Here is a 21,857-nt window from a genome sequence, read left to right as displayed (position 1 = left end):
GTATATGATCAGTAGAAGGAAGGACAAATCTACAGATACAAAAGAGAAGTACTGAGGAAATGCTGTAAAGCCAAACTCCGTAGGAGCCCTCTTCTCAGTTATTTAAAACAAAAGCTACCCTCTTCCTGGATTTACAGGTTAGGCACTCTCTCCTGTGAGCTTCCTAACATTATGGAGCTCAGAGTGCACTTTAATAATAACAAAGTAATAAATAACTGTAACTGGAAAATGTCAAGGATTTATACGGAAATCATACAGGCAAACTCAAGCAAAAAAACCCAAAATATCTCATTAAAGTTTTCGGTTGAATCTTGTTCTCCCAATAAAGACTTAAACTTCTTAACTCTTCTAATATACCTTGTGTTAATATACAGCTGCTTGTGGCAAGACCCAAGTGTCCTCAAAACAACGTTTAATTTAAACAATTCAGAAAAATCCTATAGCCACACCAGAATGATCACAATACTGGGTGGCCTTTATAACTACAAAATGTGGACTGTTCAACAAACAACAGGGTTTCAGAAATCACCTCCAGAATCTGGACCCCTTAAATTTAGGAAAGAATTTTGCCTACTGTCAGAATTATCACTACCTTTAATCCCGTGGTTGACTTTTGCACTTCCTTCCTCCATTGCTTTTCAAAGTTAGGACACACACTGTATGGTGAATCACCTTCATTCAGTTCAAATAGGTCATCCCTCTCCAATGGCTTCTTATAGCCTATAGATATTAGTCTGAAAGAAAGCGATGAATTTAGACAGCATAAAATACAGTACACACAAGCAGAAAGTCTAACTCAAAAAGTTAACAATATTATTTACGGTATACAAATAAACACTACATTCAATATATTCTATGTAATTCTATAAGGGGTTGCGGACTAAATAGTGGCACCTAGTTATGGTCAGCTTAAATATACGGAAATTCACCTGAAGTAAGAAGACCCCAAACAACAAATTCTGAGGAAACTTTGCCCCTCAGAGTGTGTCTACGTTTCTTATCCTGTATTTCTTTGTAAGAAAATACTGTATTTCTTTAGAGATAAAAGAAATTCTTTCAAAACAAATCTATTTAGTATCACTACTCAGTTACTATGTTGATCTGAAAGGAAATATCTTTTTCATCACAGGACTGCATTATGTTGCGTCTCATCTTTAACCAAGGAAACAACCTTAAACCACTGGGTTTCAGCACAAGTAGAATGGAAGTTTTCTTACAGTAGATCCTCATTTCTCAAAATATTGTTATCCATTTAAGTTAAAAAAAAAAATGAAATCAATATTAAAATGGCCTAACATGGCTGATAAATACATTCATCCTACAGGAACTCCATCTCAGAAAATAATAGAAGATTTCTTGTTTGAAGAGCCTGACAAATTTTAACTCAAAGTAAACCATATCATTTCTGAGACACGGAAAATGCAAAAGGACTAAAAGGTTCTTCAACTTAAAGGAAGCCTCAAACATCTAAGAATCAAAGTCAGGACACGCTCAAGTGCCAATGGATGTGTCTACCAGAGGGATGTTCCTCACCGGAGGGCTACTGTGCAAGTGCAGTGCACTTCTTTTCCAGTGTGCACTCCCAGAGTAGAGTATCCTGCCAGTGCTGGGCTTAGTGCTAACATGGGTGCCACTTGCTTAGCACGGGACTGAAAAATAAGACTCAGAAACACTTTGCTGGAAGTTGTAAAATTCTGGTGGGGATGGAGCCCGCTGTCCCCAAGAGCCATCCAAGCGTCTACTGAAGCTGCAACATTACGACAAAGTAAAATATCTTAAGCTCATTAAATCAAGGCAAAAATAACACAGCTTCTTACAAAGACTGCCAGCTTTGGAGACACATGAGGAGAGTGGACCAGGTGGTATTCAAGTTAAATAAAATCCTTAAATACTTGTTTCTATTCATCTTAGTTCAAAAACCCACTGTTGCCACAAAGGATAAACAGATTTACCAAATGCCTATCATGCTGGAATCCCAAATGCCTGAATGCTAAGGAAATATAATATAGCATCACAGGTTCATTACGTAATTGAGACATCTTCACTTAGAGTGCAAGCACTTGAGGCAAGTATACATTTAACAATTTATTAACTTTGTTTGCTTGTGGCTGGAAAGAGGGTACATAACTATTCTAATGCTTAAGTATCAGTTTAATTACATCAAGTCAGTTATTTCATAGCTAAACAAACTCTCACTGAGCAGAAGAGAAATCCTATATATTTTTTCTTCTCTTTTGCTAAACTTTTTCGAAACGATTAAAAACTATAAAGGATAGCCTAGATTTGACCATTTGCAATTTGTGTGAACGCTGTGAAATAAAGAAAACGAATTAATAAATGTCATATACCAGCGCTGCACTCAGTATATTGTCAAACTTTCGGAGGAAAATTGAAAATTTATATTTGTGCTGTAGTGATGTACAAATTGGTAAAATCATAGACAGAAAACTTTTTAACTTCACAAGGGCCAGCGTTTCACCAAATAATCTCAATGCGTGAAACAAGCCAACTATTTTGTCTCAATTTACTAATAGCAAATACTGTTTTCAGTTTTTCCCTAAAATTAATGATATTGAATAAAGTAAGAAGTAGCTGTGATACTCTTAAAAATGTTTTTTCTTTCTTAGATTTTTGAATTGTTTGGTATGTGTCTGGCTCAAAAAGGGTAAGAATGAGTAACAGTCAGGAGACAGAAACACATGAAGTTGTTTGAAATACCACTGTGAATATTAAGTGACAGGAAGCTGCATAACTTGATATAGTTAACTTTCAGTTCCTATTTTTGGGTGGAAAAATTTCCCAAGAAGTAGAGGGACATTAGTGGTGCTTGTGAAGAGATGATCTACAATAACAAAGACATATGGCCTGTTATAAAGGGCGGAGATCAAGCAAGACATCAGCTACTTGGAAAATACCTTTGATCTACTAATGAATGTCTGTTCCTGCAGATCTAGCAAATTGTTACATCACACATATATATGGAGTACAACGAAAACCTTATTTACAGACAGGGATAATAAATTGGAAGAATAGTCTAATTTGGCAGCTTATATCCCACGACCTAAAAATATTGTCTATTATGACAGTAACATTTTATTTCTTAGTTCCTGGTGTCATTAACAAGTGTGAAGTATTTATCTCTTTTAAGTAATGAAATCAGGTAACATATACAATGACTATTTCTATGCAGAAGCAATATTCTAGGAAATATTTAAATACGATCTATAAAAGCTGTAAACTGATTTTTGTACAGGAAGCTAAGAGCAATCTCAGGCTCAGACTCTGGATCAAATCTGAATGAAGGTACGGAATGTAGGTGTGTGCTGTGTAACTCAGTGAGTATCAATGAACATCAACAAACAGTTCATTAAATTCTCACCTGCTAAACCAGGAATATGTTAACTTACTAAAGACAAAAACATTTTCTTCTGGGCTGCATTTCTGTTAAAAAAAAAAAAAAAGGAAGAAATATCAATGCTACTTGAAAGACTTGAAATAAAATCTTCTTCTTTTACTGGAAATGTAGTTCTTGGGAGCTATTTAATTCTGAGCTATACAAATGTGAGTTATTGGCGGATATAAAAATGAAGAAATACCCATTCTGTTATGTATATTTATTTTAGTTGCAATATTATGTATATTTATTTTAGCTGCACATTTAAAGCCGCAGAATTACCAAAAATATTTTTCAATTTTCAGCAGTATTTACCATCCTTTTCTTCAGACTGGCCCCACCGGACTGGCTTCTCCTCCTCTCTATCGTATCCTCTCCCCCTTTTTCCTAGTTGGTATCCAGTCCCATCCAATGCCTATACTGCACTTGCACTTCTTTCTTTCATTACTTGCTCCCACCAATACAGTATGTTTCTCTCTACCGCAAGGCACAAAGAACGAGAGAAACCTGCAGGTGCAGGACTTAATAACTTATCTCTGTAAGAGAATAGAAACCCTCGCTTTAGCTTGATTTTACATTGTTTACACATACTTTACACTAGAGTATGCTAACACCAACAGTAAATAGCGCACAATATAAGCAAACCTTCCCTAAAGCTCTGACAGGTAAAATGTTTTCTTTCTCATTTGAAAACCTAGCTACTGGAAGAACAGCAAACTCCTTTCACACCTGGAGAGATAAACGACTACTAATGTGTAAAGTACAGGTAAACGAGGGGGAGAACATGAGCACTGGGTCACTGCCAATTTCATGCACTGTTAGTGGAGATAAGCGTAACTGAGGAAAACAAATATGAAGTCTCCCACACTTCTTGGGGAATTCGCATCCACACCCAAGACTTCAGCACAGCTAAGGAGGAAATTCCGCAGCTCAGAAACTCAGCATTGCCTTAAGAAAGGCACTTACAGATCTTTTCTGCAGCTGGTATAAAAACCACCTGTTCAAAATATAGGGCGTTGGTGCTCTGAGACCCTGTACATTTTCACATTGTTTGTTGTACTTTCAGGCAAAAAACTTAAGACTAAAGGATAATCCAAGAAACAAATACGCCACAAAAAATATTGTCTCTGTAACAATGAAACACATCTTGCTGTGCATCCGATGGAGAAATTTGCCCTTCAACATGTGATTTAAATATCTGTAATAGTACATTACTATTTTTGAGTTTTATATCCATACACTCTTGTTCAACTATTAGCTTTTACTGATGGAGAACAGTAGACGTGTTAGCATGACCATTTACTGGTTTTGGTCAAGTCCTGCTCCTGTGTCTGTCATTAGCAAAGTTCCTGTTTCCTTGTGAAAAAAAGATGGCCTAAAGATTATTCTTTCCTCCTTCTAAATTCAGTGCATGTATCCCAGAACATACCTGCAACACAAAACACTTCTTGTTAACTGCATTTTGACCAAAAAAAAAAAGCTACAAGAAATCCAATCAAATTTAAGTAAGTACTCCTTCACTGTCTTTCTGACAGTTTTCTCATTCAAAACCTTATTTTCCTTTATCAATTATATGAAACCCTTGATACTTGACAGCTTGAAAACACTTTTAATAGTCAGTTTTAGCATTCTGTATTAATTTAGAAAGAAATCCCAGCAGGTTTTGATCTGCTGATGGTGTCCCTTCCCGGGCTGCTACACGCCGCCAGGTCCCGTTTCACGGTTTGCTGTCGTACCGGCTGCTCCTCCACCTCTTGACAGGAGCCAACTGAGCCTTCCCCCCCGGCCCCCGCCCCAAAGCCCGTGAGCTTTTCTGGATCTGAAGCTTCGGGAAAGGGTGTGGGGAGGTTTCCTGTTTTTTTTTTTTCCCTGCCGTGTATTTTAATACATATAATATACGGGGATATAATACAGGTCCCTTAAAGAAGCAGGGAAAAGACTGAAGCCGAGGAAGACTTACTAAGAGGAAGCCTCCCACGAAGGTGAGAGGCGATGACTCGGAGGCGACAGCCCCAGCACTGAGGCGGCGGCGGCCCCCAAGTCCGGCCCGCGCCTCCCCCCACCGCCCCCGGCCTCGCCTCGCCTCCCCGACCCGCCTCAACCCCCCCACCGGCGCGGCGCCTTCCCGCCCGCCCCGCGGCGGGCGACGGGCCGTGAGGGGCCTCTCCGCCCTCCCGCCTGCCCGGCCGCCGCGCTGGGTCACCTCCACGCCGGACGGGCTCAGGCGCTCGTAAAAGCCGCCCCGACTCCCGCGGGAGGCGGCCATGGCTACCTGGCCTCCCCGTGGCGGCGCCAGCGCCCCCGCCGACACGCCACGCCTCGCCTCGCCTCGCCTCGCCGGGCCAGGGCGGGCGCTGTGGAGCCCCTCCCCCCCCCCGCTGGCGGCCGCCCACGGCGACCGTTAACGGGCGGGCAGCGCCAGGCGGCGCGGGCCTGCGCCCCTTCAGCGACTCCCGGGCTTGATTTTCGAGGCTTCCCTTGGAAAATCAGCGGTTGTAACGGGCTCTGTGCTGTTTCCCAGCCCCCTCGGAGCGAGGGGAACCTCGTCCTTTCCGAGAGGAGGCGCTCGTCAGCCCTCCGCAGGACGGCGCGGTGCCGGCGCAACCGCGGACCTTGCGGCGAAGCGCGTTTTGCGCCTTAAAACGAGAGCTGCGGCCGCCGAGGGAGCGGTTTGTATGTGATTTGTGCCTTGCCGGTGTCTTTTAGCCAGAGGCCCGGACTGCGGACAGTAGTCAAGTAAAACTGCCAGGGCCGGAGGCAGGAGAGGGCTTGCTCGCAGACAGGTCGCGGCATGGTGACCAAACGTGGAAAAATTCAAGGTTTTTTGGACTAAGTTTTAGCTAGATGCGTCCTGCTGACTTTAGTGCATCAGAAAATGATGAACAAATGATAGTCCTTGTGCCCTAAAGCCGGATCCACGCAGGAAGGGAGCTGCTTTGTGCTCTCCTCTTTAGACCAAATCGGTCTCCCGTCTAAAACAGGGAGCACTACAGTGCAATCGCTACTGAACAGATCCAACTTAAATATTTTCAGATAAAATTTGAAAAGCGTATGCTCCCTGTCATCCTAATTGTTCCCCCAAAGCTAGTGGTTAAAACTGGTCTGTCACTGAAACCAGACTAGCGCAGCACTGGGAACTTTGGCAAGTCGTATAGAAAAGCTATGTGTTTTGAGCTTTGTTATTTATACAGCTTTTTAGCTTTGCTTTTTAGAGGCCTCGTGTTTTTTCATACAGCTAGCTCATTACGACTTAGATGCAAAGGAACGTAGGAAGCTGTAATAATTTCTGTCACTGTAGTTTTGTTCTAAACATGGAAGTTTCTCCAAAAGTTAATGAAAGTCAGTATTTTCATTTTCACTCTGTAGTCTTAATTTCTCATCTGACCTCCCCTTTGATTCACTCTTGTTGACCTGGCACACTGTGTCTTTAAATTAAAGCACGGACTGCAGCGATACTCATTTGTCCAATGTAGTGGAAATAACCATGCGTTCCGTCCCATGTAATAAAGGGTAAAGAAACAAGGCTAAATGTGACAGCAGGGAAAACAAGATTCTGTATGGCCAGCTAGTAGTATGGGAAGCAAAAGAGGAGGACAAGATTTCAACAGTAATTCAAAAACAAAAGTAACATAGAAAACATTTGTTACATTTTGCTAAAGAATGAAAACAGTGACTGAAATAGGTAAGGGGTGAACAAATAATTAGTCAAGGCTACAGCCAAGTGTTTCTGTATACAGTAATTAATTTCCTAAACCTGGTGACAATGTAATTAAAATATCAACAAGGCCCTGACTAAAATGAAGTCCTGATTAAACTATCATCAGATGTATAGAAGAGATTTAGTTATGACTAACATAATGCCTAACTATTCTTTTAACGCACTGAAGAGTTTCAGGTAAGCGGATATTGAGAGGTGCTACAAACCCACACTTCCTTCAGGGAAAAAAGACTGGGAAGAAAGTGGCTAAGAAAAAAATACTTCATTAAAACAATAGGATTGATACTTTATCAGCTATATGCATACAATCATGTGTGACATTCATTTTGTAGCATACAATTGCACAGAACAGATTATCTTACCTATCTGCTGGGGAAGTCTGGACATATAAGGACCTATTAGCATAGACTTAAGCTTCTCTTTATCTAGGCTAACTCTGTTTTGGACATCTCTCTGGTTTCTCTTCTGTCTGATGAACATCACTTCTAAATTAATGTAATGTTAATATATTCTTTCTCCACTTGGTTATATTTACATTTCTTTAACACGTGAGACAAGTTTAAAGAAGTTGAGTGTATTTCACTCGTTAACTTTTTCCATCGTCCTGGCAGCTTCTGTGATCAGCAACTGACTGGTATAACATCAGTCATATATTCCAACAGAAGTTGGATAATATCTACACAACCTAGTCCTAAAGTTATTCGTAGGGTGATAAAAGGTGCAAGCATTTGTGTGGAAGGGCGGAGGGAAAAGGAGGGGTCAGGCAGATTTAGCATGTTTCTTAAAGACCTAAGGTGTAAACCTTTGTTAAGTACATTCTTTCTCTAGAGACAGTTGAATTCAGTTGCTAGTAACATCTCAAGGGTGTCATACTGTGGTGTTATAGTAGTGTCTCTTAGGCTCAAGAAGTAATCCCTTTGGGAAGTTAAAACACATAAGAAATCGATTTTATTAGCTGTGACATATCAGAAAAAATATAAATTGTTGAAAGCTAAATGTTGGGTTTTTCTCCATTTTTGAAACTTATTTGGGCTTGTAAAACAAGCCAGCAGTTCATCGCCTTATTCACAATAAACTTGGATGCTCTTTCTCAGTACTGAAGTAATGATGAAGAGTGTTCCTTCCAAGCAAACTAAGGTTATATTAAAAAAAAAAAAAAGAGTTTAATAAATCAGAAAACCCAAAATCTTTTTTTATGTGAGGTTTACTGTGGAGCCCACATATAGTCTGAGTAGTGGACCTAACTTTATGCGATATTAAATAGCTGAAAATGAAGTTTTTCTCTTTGTCATATAATAGTACCTGAAGCGTGTTTCATCTGTACTTGCTCTTGTATAATACCTCTGTATTTGTCTGTAGGTGTTGATGGCAGCTGTGAAGTGAAAAGTTATGAAAGATATAGAATAGGTCATTTCATTATTTTGATTCACCATGTGAGAAAGTTTATTTTTTTCTCTGCTAAACAGGGGAAAAACTTTTCTTCTTAACAGGTAGTAGTAATTCACTTGACTCACACCCTCATGCTACCAATTAGAACTCTAATGGAGATACTCCATTAAGCTTTTCATCCATTTGTTATGGATAACATTCAGTGTTCGCAAATAAGCGCTAGAGAATAAATTTATAGAAAGAGGCATATATTCTTGTAGTTCTTGTCAGTATATATTGCAGTCGTAAAATATACACATTCTTTTGAGTATTGATACATATGTAAGTCATGTAATTAGTGCAAGTGCCCACATTTTACTCAAAATTTACTGCTGGAAAAAAAAAATAGCTCTAGTGAACATACAAGGTGATCCTAACTGAAGAGAACACCGCAGCTAAATCAGTAAAAGCTCTTATACTTGGAAAAAAAAAAAGTATAGCTGTTCATGCTGTAGTGCCAATCACAACCCTGATATGACACTTAGAATTTCTGTCCTGCTCACTGCTTTGACTTTAGCAACACCTCCAGACAATTATTACATAATTCACAATAAAACATTCACGATACAGTCATGGGTGATGAAAGTGCTTGAATGGCTGAAATTATGCATTTTCATTAGGTTTCTATATTAGTGAAATAACAGCCATCCATGATTTTGGGGAAAAAATAAAAATAACTATTTTTGTCCTTTATTAGGAAAACTTCATCGTTTTAAATAAGTTTCCTATACCTTAAACAGTACTACAGTATCAGGATACTTTATGCATAACATATTTCAAAAATAATATAAATATTGAAAATTCCTTTTCTAATAAAGTGCAAGGATGAGAGAATTTCTCTCAAATAAAAAAGATCAAATGTAATTAAGACAAGAAAATAATGAATCCAGTTACACACTATTAATGCCTTTTTTTCTTTGCTTTGCACTTCTTGTATTTTTGGTCACATTCTCCTCGTTTCTTTTTGTCATCCTCAATACTACTGTCACTGTCACAACTTGGCTGTTCTCTCTTTCTTTTAGAGGTGCTTTCATCCATCTGGTACACTTCGCAATCACTTGAATGTGGCAGGGCCCACTCGAAATAACTCTGTCCAGACTTAAAATTTGCAACTTGATTCTGATAGGGAGGAATGGATAAATTTGAAAGCAGTGGTGAAGTCATCTGATTGAAAGGAAATTGTTGACCCACTGGACTGTGTATTGTGTACTGCTGTGCTAAAAAATGGTTCATCTAGAAAAGTAAAAATCGAGTTGTTAATACTGTTCAGAGAAAGTTGTGAAGAGTTTAAATTTGCATGCATTACAGCTTCTGCAGTGAAAATATTGATAGCAAGTTATAGGAAATAACTTTAACACAAAAGGTTTGTGAGTAGATCTTATATATTTTATTAGATCAACTAGTATAGTTGGAAAAAGTAGACAAATCTTTCTTGCACAGGTGGAACAGAGAGACATAATCTGATTTAAGATTAAACTGCGATTTAATCTTTGTGTAAGGTAATCAAACATGGCATTCCTTTCACTTCTTCATCTGTGTATTTTATACACATTTGTAACTGCAGCGCATCTGCAATTTATTTTGATTGAACTAACTTTAAAGTAACCAGGCAACAAGGCATTCCAACAAGGTATAGAGAATCCGTAGACCACAGCCCTTGGAGCACCTCAACAAGTGCCCAGCTCTTTGCTACGTTCCCTAAAGTATCCAGAGTCCCTCTCATAAAAAAGTGCACACCTCAAATACAACAATAGAATTACAAAGGTCAGAGAAGGAAGAGTGACTTTGTGTTGTCTGGCAGTAACCACAAAAATATTGCGGAGCATGCCTGAGTATATCCTATGTGCAGATTCCAAATTAAGTACTTGGCACTACGTAAGTGCCTGGCCCACTCAGATAAAGGTGAGAGATATGTGTATGGAGGAATATGTGAGAAGAGCTCATTCTACTTAAGCTTGTCTATAGCAACAAGCCGTCACTGGAGACAGCCTGCTGTATTGTCCCTTCCAGCAGGCAGAGGATGGAGTTGGTTGCGTGTGCTAATCTGCTGACAGTTTGGTGTCTTGGTGTGTATGCAAGATTGTTATGGAGTGACTGTGGTCACCAGTGAGCAAAGTGATGGAGATGGTACGCTCCTGGCCCTTTCAACCACAATGGAAGGGATGTGAAAGTTTGTGCAAGCACCAGCTCTGCTAGGGGCACAGCAAAGGAAGACGTGAGGCTGGCCAGCACCAGATCCATGTAACAGGGAATAGTCCCTCTCCATTTTTGTCCTTAGATTGCAACTAGCAGGAATAACTCACCCAAAGTTCATCCCTTCTGCAGTTATAAGGTGTTGGATCATTCCCCAGTCAGACTGGGTGGCACCAGTACTGCCCATAGTCCACATCCCACATTAAAAAGACCGCTGGGTTTCTTCATTCCTACCTATCCACACTCATCAGATTTAGAAGCTCCATGAATGTGTTTGGTGAGCGGGATATGTGCCATAGGTTGTCATTTGAAGAAACCAATTGCCTTGTGGAATATCTCAGTAGAGATTAGGTAAGGAGGAATGGACCACTAATGTCACATTCTGATAGAGGGGAACTGGAAGAGCGGTTCTTACTATTTATTGCAATAAAAGTAAATAACACCTGTGAGAACTGCAGAGGCATGAACATGCAAAGGCAAGGTTCAGGCCAGAAACCCTCAAATCATTGTTGCCCTGAGTTGTTTCTCTCATTGGTTGTGGTGGTGTGTTGTGGGAGTTTTCATTTGCTTTAACACACTGGTCCATGTTTCAAACTTATGCTGGGGAAATCTGAATCGAGTAGGAGAGTTTAGAGGCTCTGTGACTGAATTGTCGTGTATGAAAAGGCTATTGCTTTTATGGTTATAATTCTGCTAGTTTGGCTTGTCTCAACAACAGGATGTGGAACAAGAGACAGTAAAGAGCTCCTTCTGTAGATTTTGGCAACCTTAAGCTATACTTTAAAGATATTCCATGACTTAAAGACATTCTTACAATAAGAAATTGGTTTGGTTTAATTGATCCCATATTATTATAGTACCCTTAAGTGATAAAGTGACCTAATATAGTCAAAGTTAGAAGCCTAAAAGATGTTTTGAGGTACCAAATAAGCACCCTTATTTGCAGAAATGCAAAACACCTTCAACTTCATACTCCCCCCCTCCCGCCCCCATTTATAACTTTTAGCAAAAACTCACCATCTTTTGAAAGACTGAGTATTCCTGAGGTAACTTATTGTTCATTGGGAAAGGAATAACAGGAAATGGAGGATTTCCATAAGGCTCTTGATACCTAGGAAAAACAAGCAAACACACAAAGGGTAGACTTCCACCAAATACTGCTTACTGTAGTGCTGAGATTTAACTATTGGGATATAATGAGTATGTCTACGAGGAGGATTAAGATATTAACAACTGAATTTCTGTGACTAACTGACTTAAAACAAGGAAAATACTTCCTAAGACTCAAGCAGTGTATAATCTTCACATCCACTCAAGTTCACGGACTCAAAACAGTTTTCAATTGGACTACTGGAGTTTAGCTTCTGCACAGAGTTCTGTCACACTTGTAAACAAAAATGTTAAACTTGAAATGTTGAAAAATACTGAAACTACGGTGTTTATAATTCCTGACAGTTTGTGCCTGTGCATTCATATGCGCGTGACAACCCCTTGTGCAAATAACACGACTGTGAATATAAACTCAAGGAGGTTTTAAAAGCTTATCTCCATTGTCAGATTTTTATCCCCAAGAACTAACTATCAATCAAAACATTGCTAGTACAAATACCATACTTCAATAATTTTTCAGGTTTCTGTATATTGCAGAAACAAACGAAGACTGGAAAGCTTAAGCTGCTTGAACCTCTGGCGAGCTAAACAACCAAACATTAACTAAGGCTAGCTGTAAGCTGTCACTAAAGATGCCGTGAGTGTGCTATGGCTGTTTTATGAAGTCTACAGATTGATCTCATGTTGCAAATTTAAAATACAACATATTAAATTCCAAAAGAATCGTTTGTGACAATATAGTACAGTCATTAAGGATCTGGCATAACATCAGAAATAAATTAATGTTCCTTAAAACGGAGGTCCACCAGCATATTAAATTTGTGTTTTAGTCAAAAGAAACGTCACATGAACATGATAAAATCTGGTACGCTACAGATATTTCCTCTTAAAATATTTGAAAGGAACTCTAGCTATCTTGTAACATTCTGATTTTTCCTCTGTTAGGACCTTGTTCTGTTCCTATAAACAATATCAGAAAGGATCACTTTTCTCATTTTATAAGTGATGTTTCTGAAGGATACTGCATTTCTTCATAATACACTACCTCATTCTACCATCAACTGACTTTTTAATGAGATTAAAAAAATCATGCGATTAAATTCACAGGTGATCTTTGTTACCTATATGAAGGTGAATATATGTCAACATAGTTCTCAAAACCGTGTGCAGGGTGGTTTAGTTCTGAAGAGTGTGAACTCCCTGTAAATAAGATAAGAGCATAACAACTATTCAATTATGACTATTTGTTTAACAAGTTAAAAACACAGAAACTGTTCTGTTACCTGTAGTGCGCTAGCATATTACAGCAGTTGTAGGGGCAAGGTGCTGTATTATGGCAGATAAAAATCTATAGCATCATTTTACAGCATTAAGACGCTCATTTATCATGTATTCAAATACACTTACAGAAGTGTAAATCAGGGCTACTGAAGTAATCGAAAATAGAATCATTCCACTTGTTTGCAGACATTTGCTTTCCTCATAGGAGATAGTTCTGATTTTAGTAACCTCAGTCATTTTACTTGAACACAGGAACTACTCTGTGCAGCCTTCTAAGGAAGGAGGAGTAGCCTAGCGTGCAGAGGGAACACCAGCACTAAATGTTTGAGCAGCAAATACTGCCTTTATCATTTGTTTTACAGAAAGTTTATTTTTATAAACATAAAATGAAGAATATCAATCTGACTGTATTCTTCTCACTACAGTCCCTTCCACTTAAAATAAAAGCTCTGGTATCTCTATGGCCTTAGTATAAAACCTATCATCAAAGAGCTTGAAAGCAGCTGCACAAATTCTTAATCAAGTGCTCCTGTCAGACTGCAAATTAAAGTCACGTTCTGATTTCTAAATGTGACCTGGCATGGAAAACTGCCATGCCAGTGTTGTTGTAAATTCCTTCTGTAGCTTGTTGTCTGAGCTGTCTTACAAACAATGTTGTTCTGAACTAACCTATTGTTTCTTTCTAAATAAACAAAAATACAAAGGGTGAATCCTTCCCTATACAAAAGCCATGGAAAGTTAATGTTTCTTAAAAAGAATGGACTGTAATTTGTTCAACTATAAATTATCATATTTCTAAAAGACTTCAGGGTGCAAATATCCTACAATATTTTTTACAAATAACCAGAATTTAATTTTAGCTATTACTTAGGCAAACTTAATCATTGAGACTACTAAACCTACCGAGCCGATACTGTACTTTAATTGGTCTTCCATACAAACGGATTCCATTCAGCAAAGCTATTGCATAAGGCACTGATTCTGTATGCTTAAAGCAGACAAATCCAAAAGACTTAGGTTTTCCTTCTTTGTCCTTACAAATGGTCACTTTGGTTAATGGTCCAGCCTGAAAGAAATTTGTATTATTTTCTCACAGAACTTAGCAGAGTGGCTTTTCATTCTGCGTTGAATATGCATTTCATAATGATGTTTATCCTGCCATAGTCAGAAACAGCACAACTCTGTCAGTATAAGATTCTCTACTTAATTTTGAAAATGTCTCCACACTCCCTGACCTCCAATTCTGAGCTTTCTCCTAACAAAAAGCAACTCTGCAAACATTAAAAGGGAAACAAGCATCACTCTGTAGGTGATCTTTAGTGTTTAGTGTAATTATATCCTCTTTATTTTTCAATAATCAAATTATGTCTTGATTATTTTAAAGGATAATTACGATAGCTGCAAGGGGGAAGAGGGGAAGACTAAGTTACCAATTCTATGTGGCAAAGGCTATCTTATGTATACACAGCTTTTAGCACAATTACTAGAGGTTTGTGCACAGCTAATATAACTCAGCAAATTAATAATACCACTGTGTAAAAGTGACCCACTCCATTAACATGCTTCTGTTTTACACTTGCTGAAATTCCTAAAATAGGCAGTATCAAAACTTTAGGAAGAACAAACCTAAATAGAGAGTAATACTTACAGAACCAACACAAAACACATATCAAACAAGTTTTCTGTTAGGTACTACCTAACCCTCAGCACAAATGCATGGCAAGCAATCAAGAGACCCAAGAGACCCTTGATTAATCTCATCAAAGACAACATACTCTTTCTGACCAAAAAAAAAAAAAAACAGGCTGAAATATCTTAATTGGAAAGAGGTTCCATCTCTACTATTTTAATCCTGATTTAGTATTTCTAGAAGAACCAAATTAAAGCAGTGAAATTCCATAAATGTTGGCTCTGTTTTCAAAGAAACAAGTCATTTCCATAACAGGTGGTTAAGATGATAAATCTTCTTTTATCAAGACTAAATATTAGTCACTGAATTAACAGCTTCTCATTAAAAAAACTGCACAGCTGTAATGCTGGTTTAGCAGAGTGAAAAGAGAGCACTACAGGAAGTCTCCTCCTGGTCATGAGTTTTTAAAATACAACTGTTATGTTTAGGAGGATATAATTTGTCACCTCATTGCTGACCTGGATAAGTTACAAAGTCATCCCCTAAATATGGTAGTTAAATTACTGAATGTCTTTATTACTGATGGAGCATTCACGGATGCAAAGCAAAAAACAGCTTTAGGCCAAACATAATTTAACTTATAGTAACAACTTTACAGCAATTAAAATGTGCATAAACAGTTTCAAAATAAACACACAGCATATGCTCAGATGAGGAACTTAACACAAAAAGAAGAAAGTAATTTATTTTATTGTTCTACATTTTTGATGACTCTTGTCAAACAAATCCGCAGTTTGTGTGCTGTGAGCATTTAGAGTGATGATGTGGAGCTGTCTTCTTCCAAGTTATCAGACCAAAGATCTTCATTTGTGATGATAACACCTGATAGCAGTACATTTTTACCAGCTGCATATAAACTACTCCTAATTTAAATAAGATGTTTCTTTCTGAAAAATAAGCAACATTTCCTACCTTCCACCCTGCCCCTTCCCAGGGAAAGAAAGAGAATAATATAAACAAACACTAAGGATCAGAAGCAGTATACCATTTTTATTATCAATGCAGAAGGATGATCATGCTATAAAGCGGTGCATAATACCTAGCTTTTCCTGTGCAGGAAATCTTCAAAATGTTGATCTTGTCTTTCCCTGTATCTTGAAGTTTGCTGCTTTGCCCCCCCCCCCTTTTTTTTTTTTTTTTTTTTTAAAACGAGGAGATTTCAGTACGATTCTGAGCATGTTTATTTTTTCTTCAGTTGACTCTTTAAGGCATTTTTGGTGCTCTGCACTACTCAGCAATTTTTCTAAAAATGACATATCTAGTCTTCTGATTATTATTTGCCTAGTGAAGATCGGATTCTTCAAGAACGAGAAGCAACCAAGTCATGTGCTTTGCAGATCAGTCTTTTAAATATGTAGTCTTCCTGTTCATAAATAAAAATATTAATAATTTAGAAGTAATAAATATTTTCTCCTCATTTGATAAGGGGAAAGTACAGCCTAGGAGCGCATTGTTAAGGCTAGAATATACTAGGACTATTAAACTGTTTATTCTCTGAGAAAGGACAACACTGCAATCGGAAGCACATGCTGTTGCAGCAAAAATCAGAGAAGCGTAAGAGAGAAGAGTGAGACGAAGAGGAAGATAAGTACGTTTTACTGGGATGACCTAAAGACATGGATAGAAGTAAGTAGTTGGATGAACTGAAGCAGCTTTTGCAGAACGGTTATGCAGAACTGCATTCTAAGAATATCTACTTATTTGTATCACTTTTGTGCCAAGATTTGTATGGTATTACTCATGTCCCTGGTAAGGCAAGCTCCCTTAACCTATTTTTTTTATAAATAAATTACTGAATGCTGTTTAATATTGGAAACAAGTAGGAATGATGCATAGAAAATGAAAAAAAAAATCTGTTTCTCGGATCATTTTGGGAAAAAGTTAAAAACAAAATTAAGAGGAGATAGAAACAGCTAAAAACCAAAAGGCAAGACTAGACCAAACACAAAAGGCCTTTGGATGCAAGTAGAGTAGCATGCTGCAATCTTGCCTAAGTTAACAAGATGACCTTCTGATTAATCAACTGAATAGAACTGGTTAGCAGAGCAAGTTTTCATTGGCAAATAAAGAGAACAAATTCTTCTACCCATCTCTTTTTTTGTACTTTTGAGTTTGCTAACATAACCAGACAGAAGCAAGCTTCATTCTGAGATTGTAGGAAGCAAGTGGATTTGTGAAAGCACATCTATCACCATGCTGTTGGCTGATCTGTCCAGTCTGAGTCTGAGAATTTTAAGTTTGAGATTGACCAGATCAGGTCAGGAGGGGGAAAAAAACAAACAAACAAAAAAAAAAACAGGAAAACCTCGCCTTCGGTGACTTTTGTCAATCCATCTGAAATTTGATGCTAGCATTGACGTTAGCATTAGTGATATAACGCCCCCCCCCTGCATTTTCTATCCCCTCTTCTGCTTGTTACTTTCAGGTTGATAAGCCTGGCTCAGCCAGACAAGGTTCTGTCAATGTCAAGAGATCAAAACTGAAACCAAGTCAGTATCTCAACACAGCCCAACCCCAGCCTGCTCTTAAGTTGCAGAGGGGTTTTTTGCTTGTTTCTTTGTTTTTAAAAATGGCCGAGAGCGTAGTCAGCATAGGAAAAGTTGGCATAGGAAACATTTTCTCTTTGCTTTCTTTCCTCCTTGGCATAACTTAATCTCCAGAGAAACAGTTTAAGTTCCAATGTGATAAACAGCTCTAGCTATTTAATATAGCTAGAGCCATCCAACTCCCTGAAAAGGCAGCTGATACAATTTTTAGTATGTTCTCCAGTATCCAAACATAAACAAATCATTTAGTCCTGAGTCCTACCTGCAAATCATTTCTATTTCCTGTCCCATTCTGTTAGCAGTTTCATCCTTGCTGAACTCATTTTCAGGCCTTTCATTTATATTTTTCTTATTGAAAATCTTTTTCATAATTAAAAAAGGGATTCATGGGAATTTTTAAAATGACTTTCAACTATTTAACTTCCTCGCTACCTTGGGACCCATTCGTTGCATCGAAAAAAGGAAAACTAAGGGGAGAAGTCTGAAAAAGGAGATGGGAGGAACAGGGACAGTTCAGATCAGCAGCACGTCAAGCATCGCAAAGCTGCAGAAGCGGTAACGACCATCAAAAAAAAAAAAAAAAAAAAGGAAGACCTGCTAAGCCCCAAGACTTGCCAGCCCCATACGTTTGCCGATCAGACGGCGGCTGCGGGCGGCGGGCTGTCCGGCGCCCCCCCGTTTCTGAGCCTTGCAGAGAGCCGGCTGCGGGGCCCGCACGCCCCGCCGCAGGCGCCGCTTCGCTTTCGGCGCTAGCTCAGGCCCTTCCGGGTGCGCCCGGCGCTTCTGAGGCAGAACCGGGTGGCCCGAGCCTCCCCCGCCCCCTACCATCTCCGGCTGGACCTGCGGGCAGCTGCTCCACACCGTTACGGCCGCCACCGCGGCGCGGCAGCCCGCCCCTGCCCGGGACACCGGCTCTCGCCAGAGCTAGCGACCTGCTGCCGGGCCGCAGCCCCGGGGAGCGAATCCTGCCAGGCGGCGACACTAACGGCTAAGGCTGGCCGTTAGGACAACCCCTCCCCCCCCCCCGGGGGCCCGCCCCGCCCCGCCCCGCCCTCCACCTGCAGGAAGAGCTCGTAGAGGATCTCCTCCCGCACGCGGCTCTCCAGGTTCCCCACGAACAGGGTCCGGTCCGCCTCCCCCGCCCGCCCCGGCGAGGACATGGCGACGCCCGAACCCCGGCGAAGGGGGCGGGGGAAGCGCCCCCCCGCGGCCGTAAAGCGCAGAGCCGCGCCGCGCCGCGCCGCGCCGCGCCGCGCCGCAGGACGCGTTGCTGGGAAACGGGCGCCGCGCTCGACGGGCTGCCTCGCGGAGGCCGCCGTGTCCTAGCAACGCGGGGGCGGGCCGGCGCCCGGGCCGCTGCCTCGTCGTGGCGCCGTGCCCGGAGTGCCGCCGGGGCCGGGGGGGGCCGGGCCGGGGGTCGCCGGCTCCTGCCCACCTCCTGCCAGCGCGTTTGCGCCGCGTGTCGAGGTGTCACGCTCTGGAGCAGCTGGTAAAAACGATGGACTGCGTGACTGGGCCTCCCGGGGGCCTGACTTGAAGGGGAAAACGCTGCGCAAAAGCAGGTGCGTGTTTCGACTGAGATTTTTGGAGGGGCAGAGACGAAGGACGCGATTTGATGGCCGTAAGTTCAGCTGGAGGTCTTACTATAACTGCAGACCAGGCTTCAGTTTTACTGAAGAGTATTTCGAGAGACGCTAAACATGGTGTCTGTTGATGACAGACCAGGGAGTCGTTTTTTAGCGCCGCTGTTGTGTCAGGAACGTTAACATTTTAAAATGCTTCTTTCGTTTTTGATTTTTCCGAGTTTTCCCTCCTGACAATTTTCAGGTCTACCACTGGAAGTGTGGATCACACAAAAACGCGAAATCTTGAGGAAGCAGGTCACTGGGATATTTTCTTTCTTGTCTATGTGAAAGCGTAAGCGAGCATAGACGAGCTATAAGAAAACTTAGACTTAACAATACGAAAATAAACTATGCAAGGCTCTATTCTCTGCTTGCCATCTTGTGGGATAGGTGGGTACTGCAGCTGCTGTAGTAGGACCGAGAGTGACAGATGCTTCAAAATCCTCTAACGCGCGAGGTAGTATAGTCATCAGTATGATAAAGCATTTTGATAGTTACTGATAAAATTCAAATATGAAGTGTTTGACATCTTACCTTTCTCAAGTTTTTAAAAAGTACTGGGACATGAATGCTATTTTTAAAGCTGAAATTATACATGGATTCCAACCCACTCTTACCTGGTCATTTGGATCACCTATCAAACATTCCTATTTAACATTCAATATAGGTTTTTAAAGTATTATTTTGCAAAGAATCGTATTTCCGGAAGTCCCCTTGATATCAGCAATTTAAAATATTTTTCAAATAAATTATTCTTTTTCCTAAACATAAGGATGTGCTTTGCCTCCATATCCATTATTTTCTAATGGAGGCTTGGTTGCTGAGTTGTCAAGCATCAGCTAAACACCAATATTAAACTGCATCTTTTTCTTATGTTTATATATAATAAGGGATTATCAATTTATGTGATTTATGAGCTTGAGTGTAACAAGTAATGAGATTAAATTTTGTCCAGCTAGTCAGGATTATTTCCTTGGCAATCTTAAAGTTTTTCCATAGTTAAACATGCTGTGTTGCTAAAATTAAGCTTTTTTCAGTCTTGCCTGAAAGGAAGCTGCACTCATAGGCTGGTGGTTAGAGGACAGTCAGTGTTCTGAAAAGGGGATATAACTTGATTCATAAGAGAAATGAAAACTCTTAGGAGAGGGGGATTTCCCAAGATTAGGAAGTCTTCAGGGGCAGAGAGAAGATTAGAAGGGTAAATGTCACATTTACATGAGACTACGGATCAGGATACAAGAACAAGAGTCTTGTGCAAGGGTTTTGTCTTAACTTTGAAAACCGTGCTACCTTTTTTAGCAGAACCTTTTGGAGATGAACTGAAGTGTAAGAATGCCATTCTGTTATCTGTAAATCATAGTAACCTTTATTTGTCTTTGCATTGTAAATAAAATTAAGTCAGTTTTTTTAATCTGAACACTTGGCCATTCTTACCTTTTCTTTTTTTCATAACTGATAACTTTTTTTCATAACTGACTGTAGTCTTCCCCCAAAGAGTCACAGTTCATTCACGGGGTATTATTCTTATGGTTCTGAGCACTGGGATACAGTGCCTAAGAGCCAATACATTAATCCTCCACTGGTTTGCACAAATTTAGGAGCTGGTAACTCTTGACTTTCAGCATGACACTGGTACATCCTTATGAGAACAGCAGTAGACAGAGCAATCCTAACATGCAGCAGCAAAGAGGAAGAGACAGTACCTGAACTTTCAGGGTCTCACCTTTTTTTTTGATAGTGGTACCTGAAACTCACAGCCACTGTGATGGATTTACCTGACAGTGGGGTGTCAGTAGAAACCACAATGTAAATATTAACAACAGTTAAGATTTATGAATTTCCAAGTGGCATAAGTGCCTTTATTGTTGAGCAGAGCAAAATTCCCTTATCATAGGGCAGAGTGGTGAGTGTTAAGCACTAGTTCAACAGGTTGATTAATTCTGAAAAAAATTTCTAGATATTTATTTAGGAGTGGAATCCTTTACTGATCCTGGTTTCAGTGGGCTTAAAGACATGTTTGTTTCATAGGTTGTTGTATCAACATGGATGGCGTAGTACTTTACATGTGAGATGAGTTTGTTCCTTTTTAGTTCTCTAAGGAACTCAAAATTTCCTTTTTCCTGTTTGTGTGTGAAAGAGCAAGCATGAGCAATTTATTCACAGGTATTAGCATATATTAGCATTAGCTATATGTACAGGTACATATATAAGAATTTCTCCTAATATCAGGTAATTGGCTCATGGATAAGTGTGGTAAGTGCTTTAGTAGAGCTCGTTACTGATTCCAGTATCAAGCATTTTCAGTGGTGTTGAGCTCTCCAAGCTTTAACTTGTGAAGCCTGCGTAATGAGGCTACCTAACTGACGGTTGCTTGGGTGCACTAAGTTTTCATTTGCTGTAACAATAACCTGTATTAAAAAGTAGTGGGAAAAATAGAAAAACGGACACTATACTGTTAGTTGTTCTAAGAAATATTTTGCTTCAGTACGGCTGTGCTTTCGTAACAATAGTTGCACATAGAGTCAAAGATCTGAGATAAAGAGGGATTGCGAAGAAACAAGTGTTACCTTAATGAACTTCAATCAGAACAGAATGACAAATTTGAGAAACAGAAAACAAACAACAAAAAAAAGGTCACTAGTTAAGCTGAGTCTTTTTTCATGTGAGGAGTCATACTGCATTGTCTTCTCCTCATTACTGAATTCAAAGGGGAAAAGACTTTAAAAAGACTTCCTAAAGGTTATCAGCTGCAGAAACTTGTGTTGCACAGCTTTGTGGAGCTGTCCGGGAACACAAAGCTAGTTGCAGTGACCAATCATTTGGAAGTAAATAATGAAAAACCCCTGTTACTGATTGTGGAAGGAAAAGAAGG

At 39.8% G+C, this 21,857-nt stretch overlaps 2 protein-coding genes and 1 long non-coding RNA gene across 10 annotated transcripts in view; all 3 read right to left on the bottom strand.

Annotated features, from left to right (window-relative positions):
* The window catches only part of LOC104139644 (multidrug resistance-associated protein 1), a 40,634-nt gene extending 34,899 nt beyond the window's left edge, over positions 1 to 5,735 (bottom strand). For 3 of the 8 annotated variants that reach the window (XR_011135012.1, XR_011135023.1, XR_011135021.1), the window contains exons 1-2: positions 1,534 to 1,928; positions 593 to 734 (exon numbers count right to left, since the gene is read on the bottom strand). Coding sequence is in view for 3 of the 8 variants with exons in the window: in XM_068910854.1 (XP_068766955.1) it covers positions 593 to 734; positions 1,534 to 1,730 (339 nt within the window). In the remaining 5 variants the exon portion in view is untranslated. Of the gene's footprint in view, positions 1 to 592; positions 735 to 1,533; positions 1,929 to 3,379; positions 3,442 to 3,709; positions 5,455 to 5,597 lie in introns of those variants that run through there. The other 5 variants (XR_011135009.1, XR_011135022.1, XM_068910862.1 and 2 more) reach the window with 4 other exon arrangements.
* A 1,200-nt stretch (positions 5,736 to 6,935) lies between these two features.
* Positions 6,936 to 18,543, bottom strand: RBM11 (RNA binding motif protein 11). The gene is made up of 5 exons (XM_068910838.1): positions 18,419 to 18,543; positions 14,028 to 14,190; positions 12,965 to 13,043; positions 11,751 to 11,844; positions 6,936 to 9,773 (listed from the first exon to the last, which is right to left on the bottom strand). Exons 1-5 carry the CDS (start codon positions 18,518 to 18,520, stop codon positions 9,441 to 9,443), a joined length of 771 nt encoding a protein of 256 aa, XP_068766939.1. The 5' UTR covers positions 18,521 to 18,543; the 3' UTR covers positions 6,936 to 9,440.
* Positions 15,929 to 18,385, bottom strand: LOC138061361 (uncharacterized). Its single transcript, XR_011135007.1, has 2 exons — positions 17,955 to 18,385; positions 15,929 to 16,177 (listed from the first exon to the last, which is right to left on the bottom strand). It is a non-coding gene; the product is annotated as an uncharacterized lncRNA (long non-coding RNA).
* Positions 18,544 to 21,857: the final 3,314 nt, after the last annotated feature.

The sequence above is a fragment of the Struthio camelus genome, chromosome 1 (assembly GCF_040807025.1).
Source record: "Struthio camelus isolate bStrCam1 chromosome 1, bStrCam1.hap1, whole genome shotgun sequence".
NCBI classification, from domain to species: Eukaryota; Metazoa; Chordata; class Aves; order Struthioniformes; family Struthionidae; genus Struthio; species Struthio camelus.
This window is presented reverse-complemented; position numbering and strand designations above follow the sequence as displayed.

What these genes read in the sequence shown, in the direction of transcription:
- RBM11 (XM_068910838.1), bottom strand. Translation starts at nt 18,520, where the DNA reads ATGTCCTCGCCGGGGCGGGCGGGGGAGGCGGACCGGACCCTGTTCGTG. An exon ending in TAAAGTACAGTATCGGCTCG is followed by an intron (nt 13,044 to 14,027) that starts GTAGGTTTAGTA and finishes TCTTATTTACAG; the next exon opens with GGAGTTCACACTCTTCAGAA. An exon ending in ACTCAGTCTTTCAAAAGATG is followed by an intron (nt 9,774 to 11,750) that starts GTGAGTTTTTGC and finishes TTACTTTTCTAG; the next exon opens with ATGAACCATTTTTTAGCACA.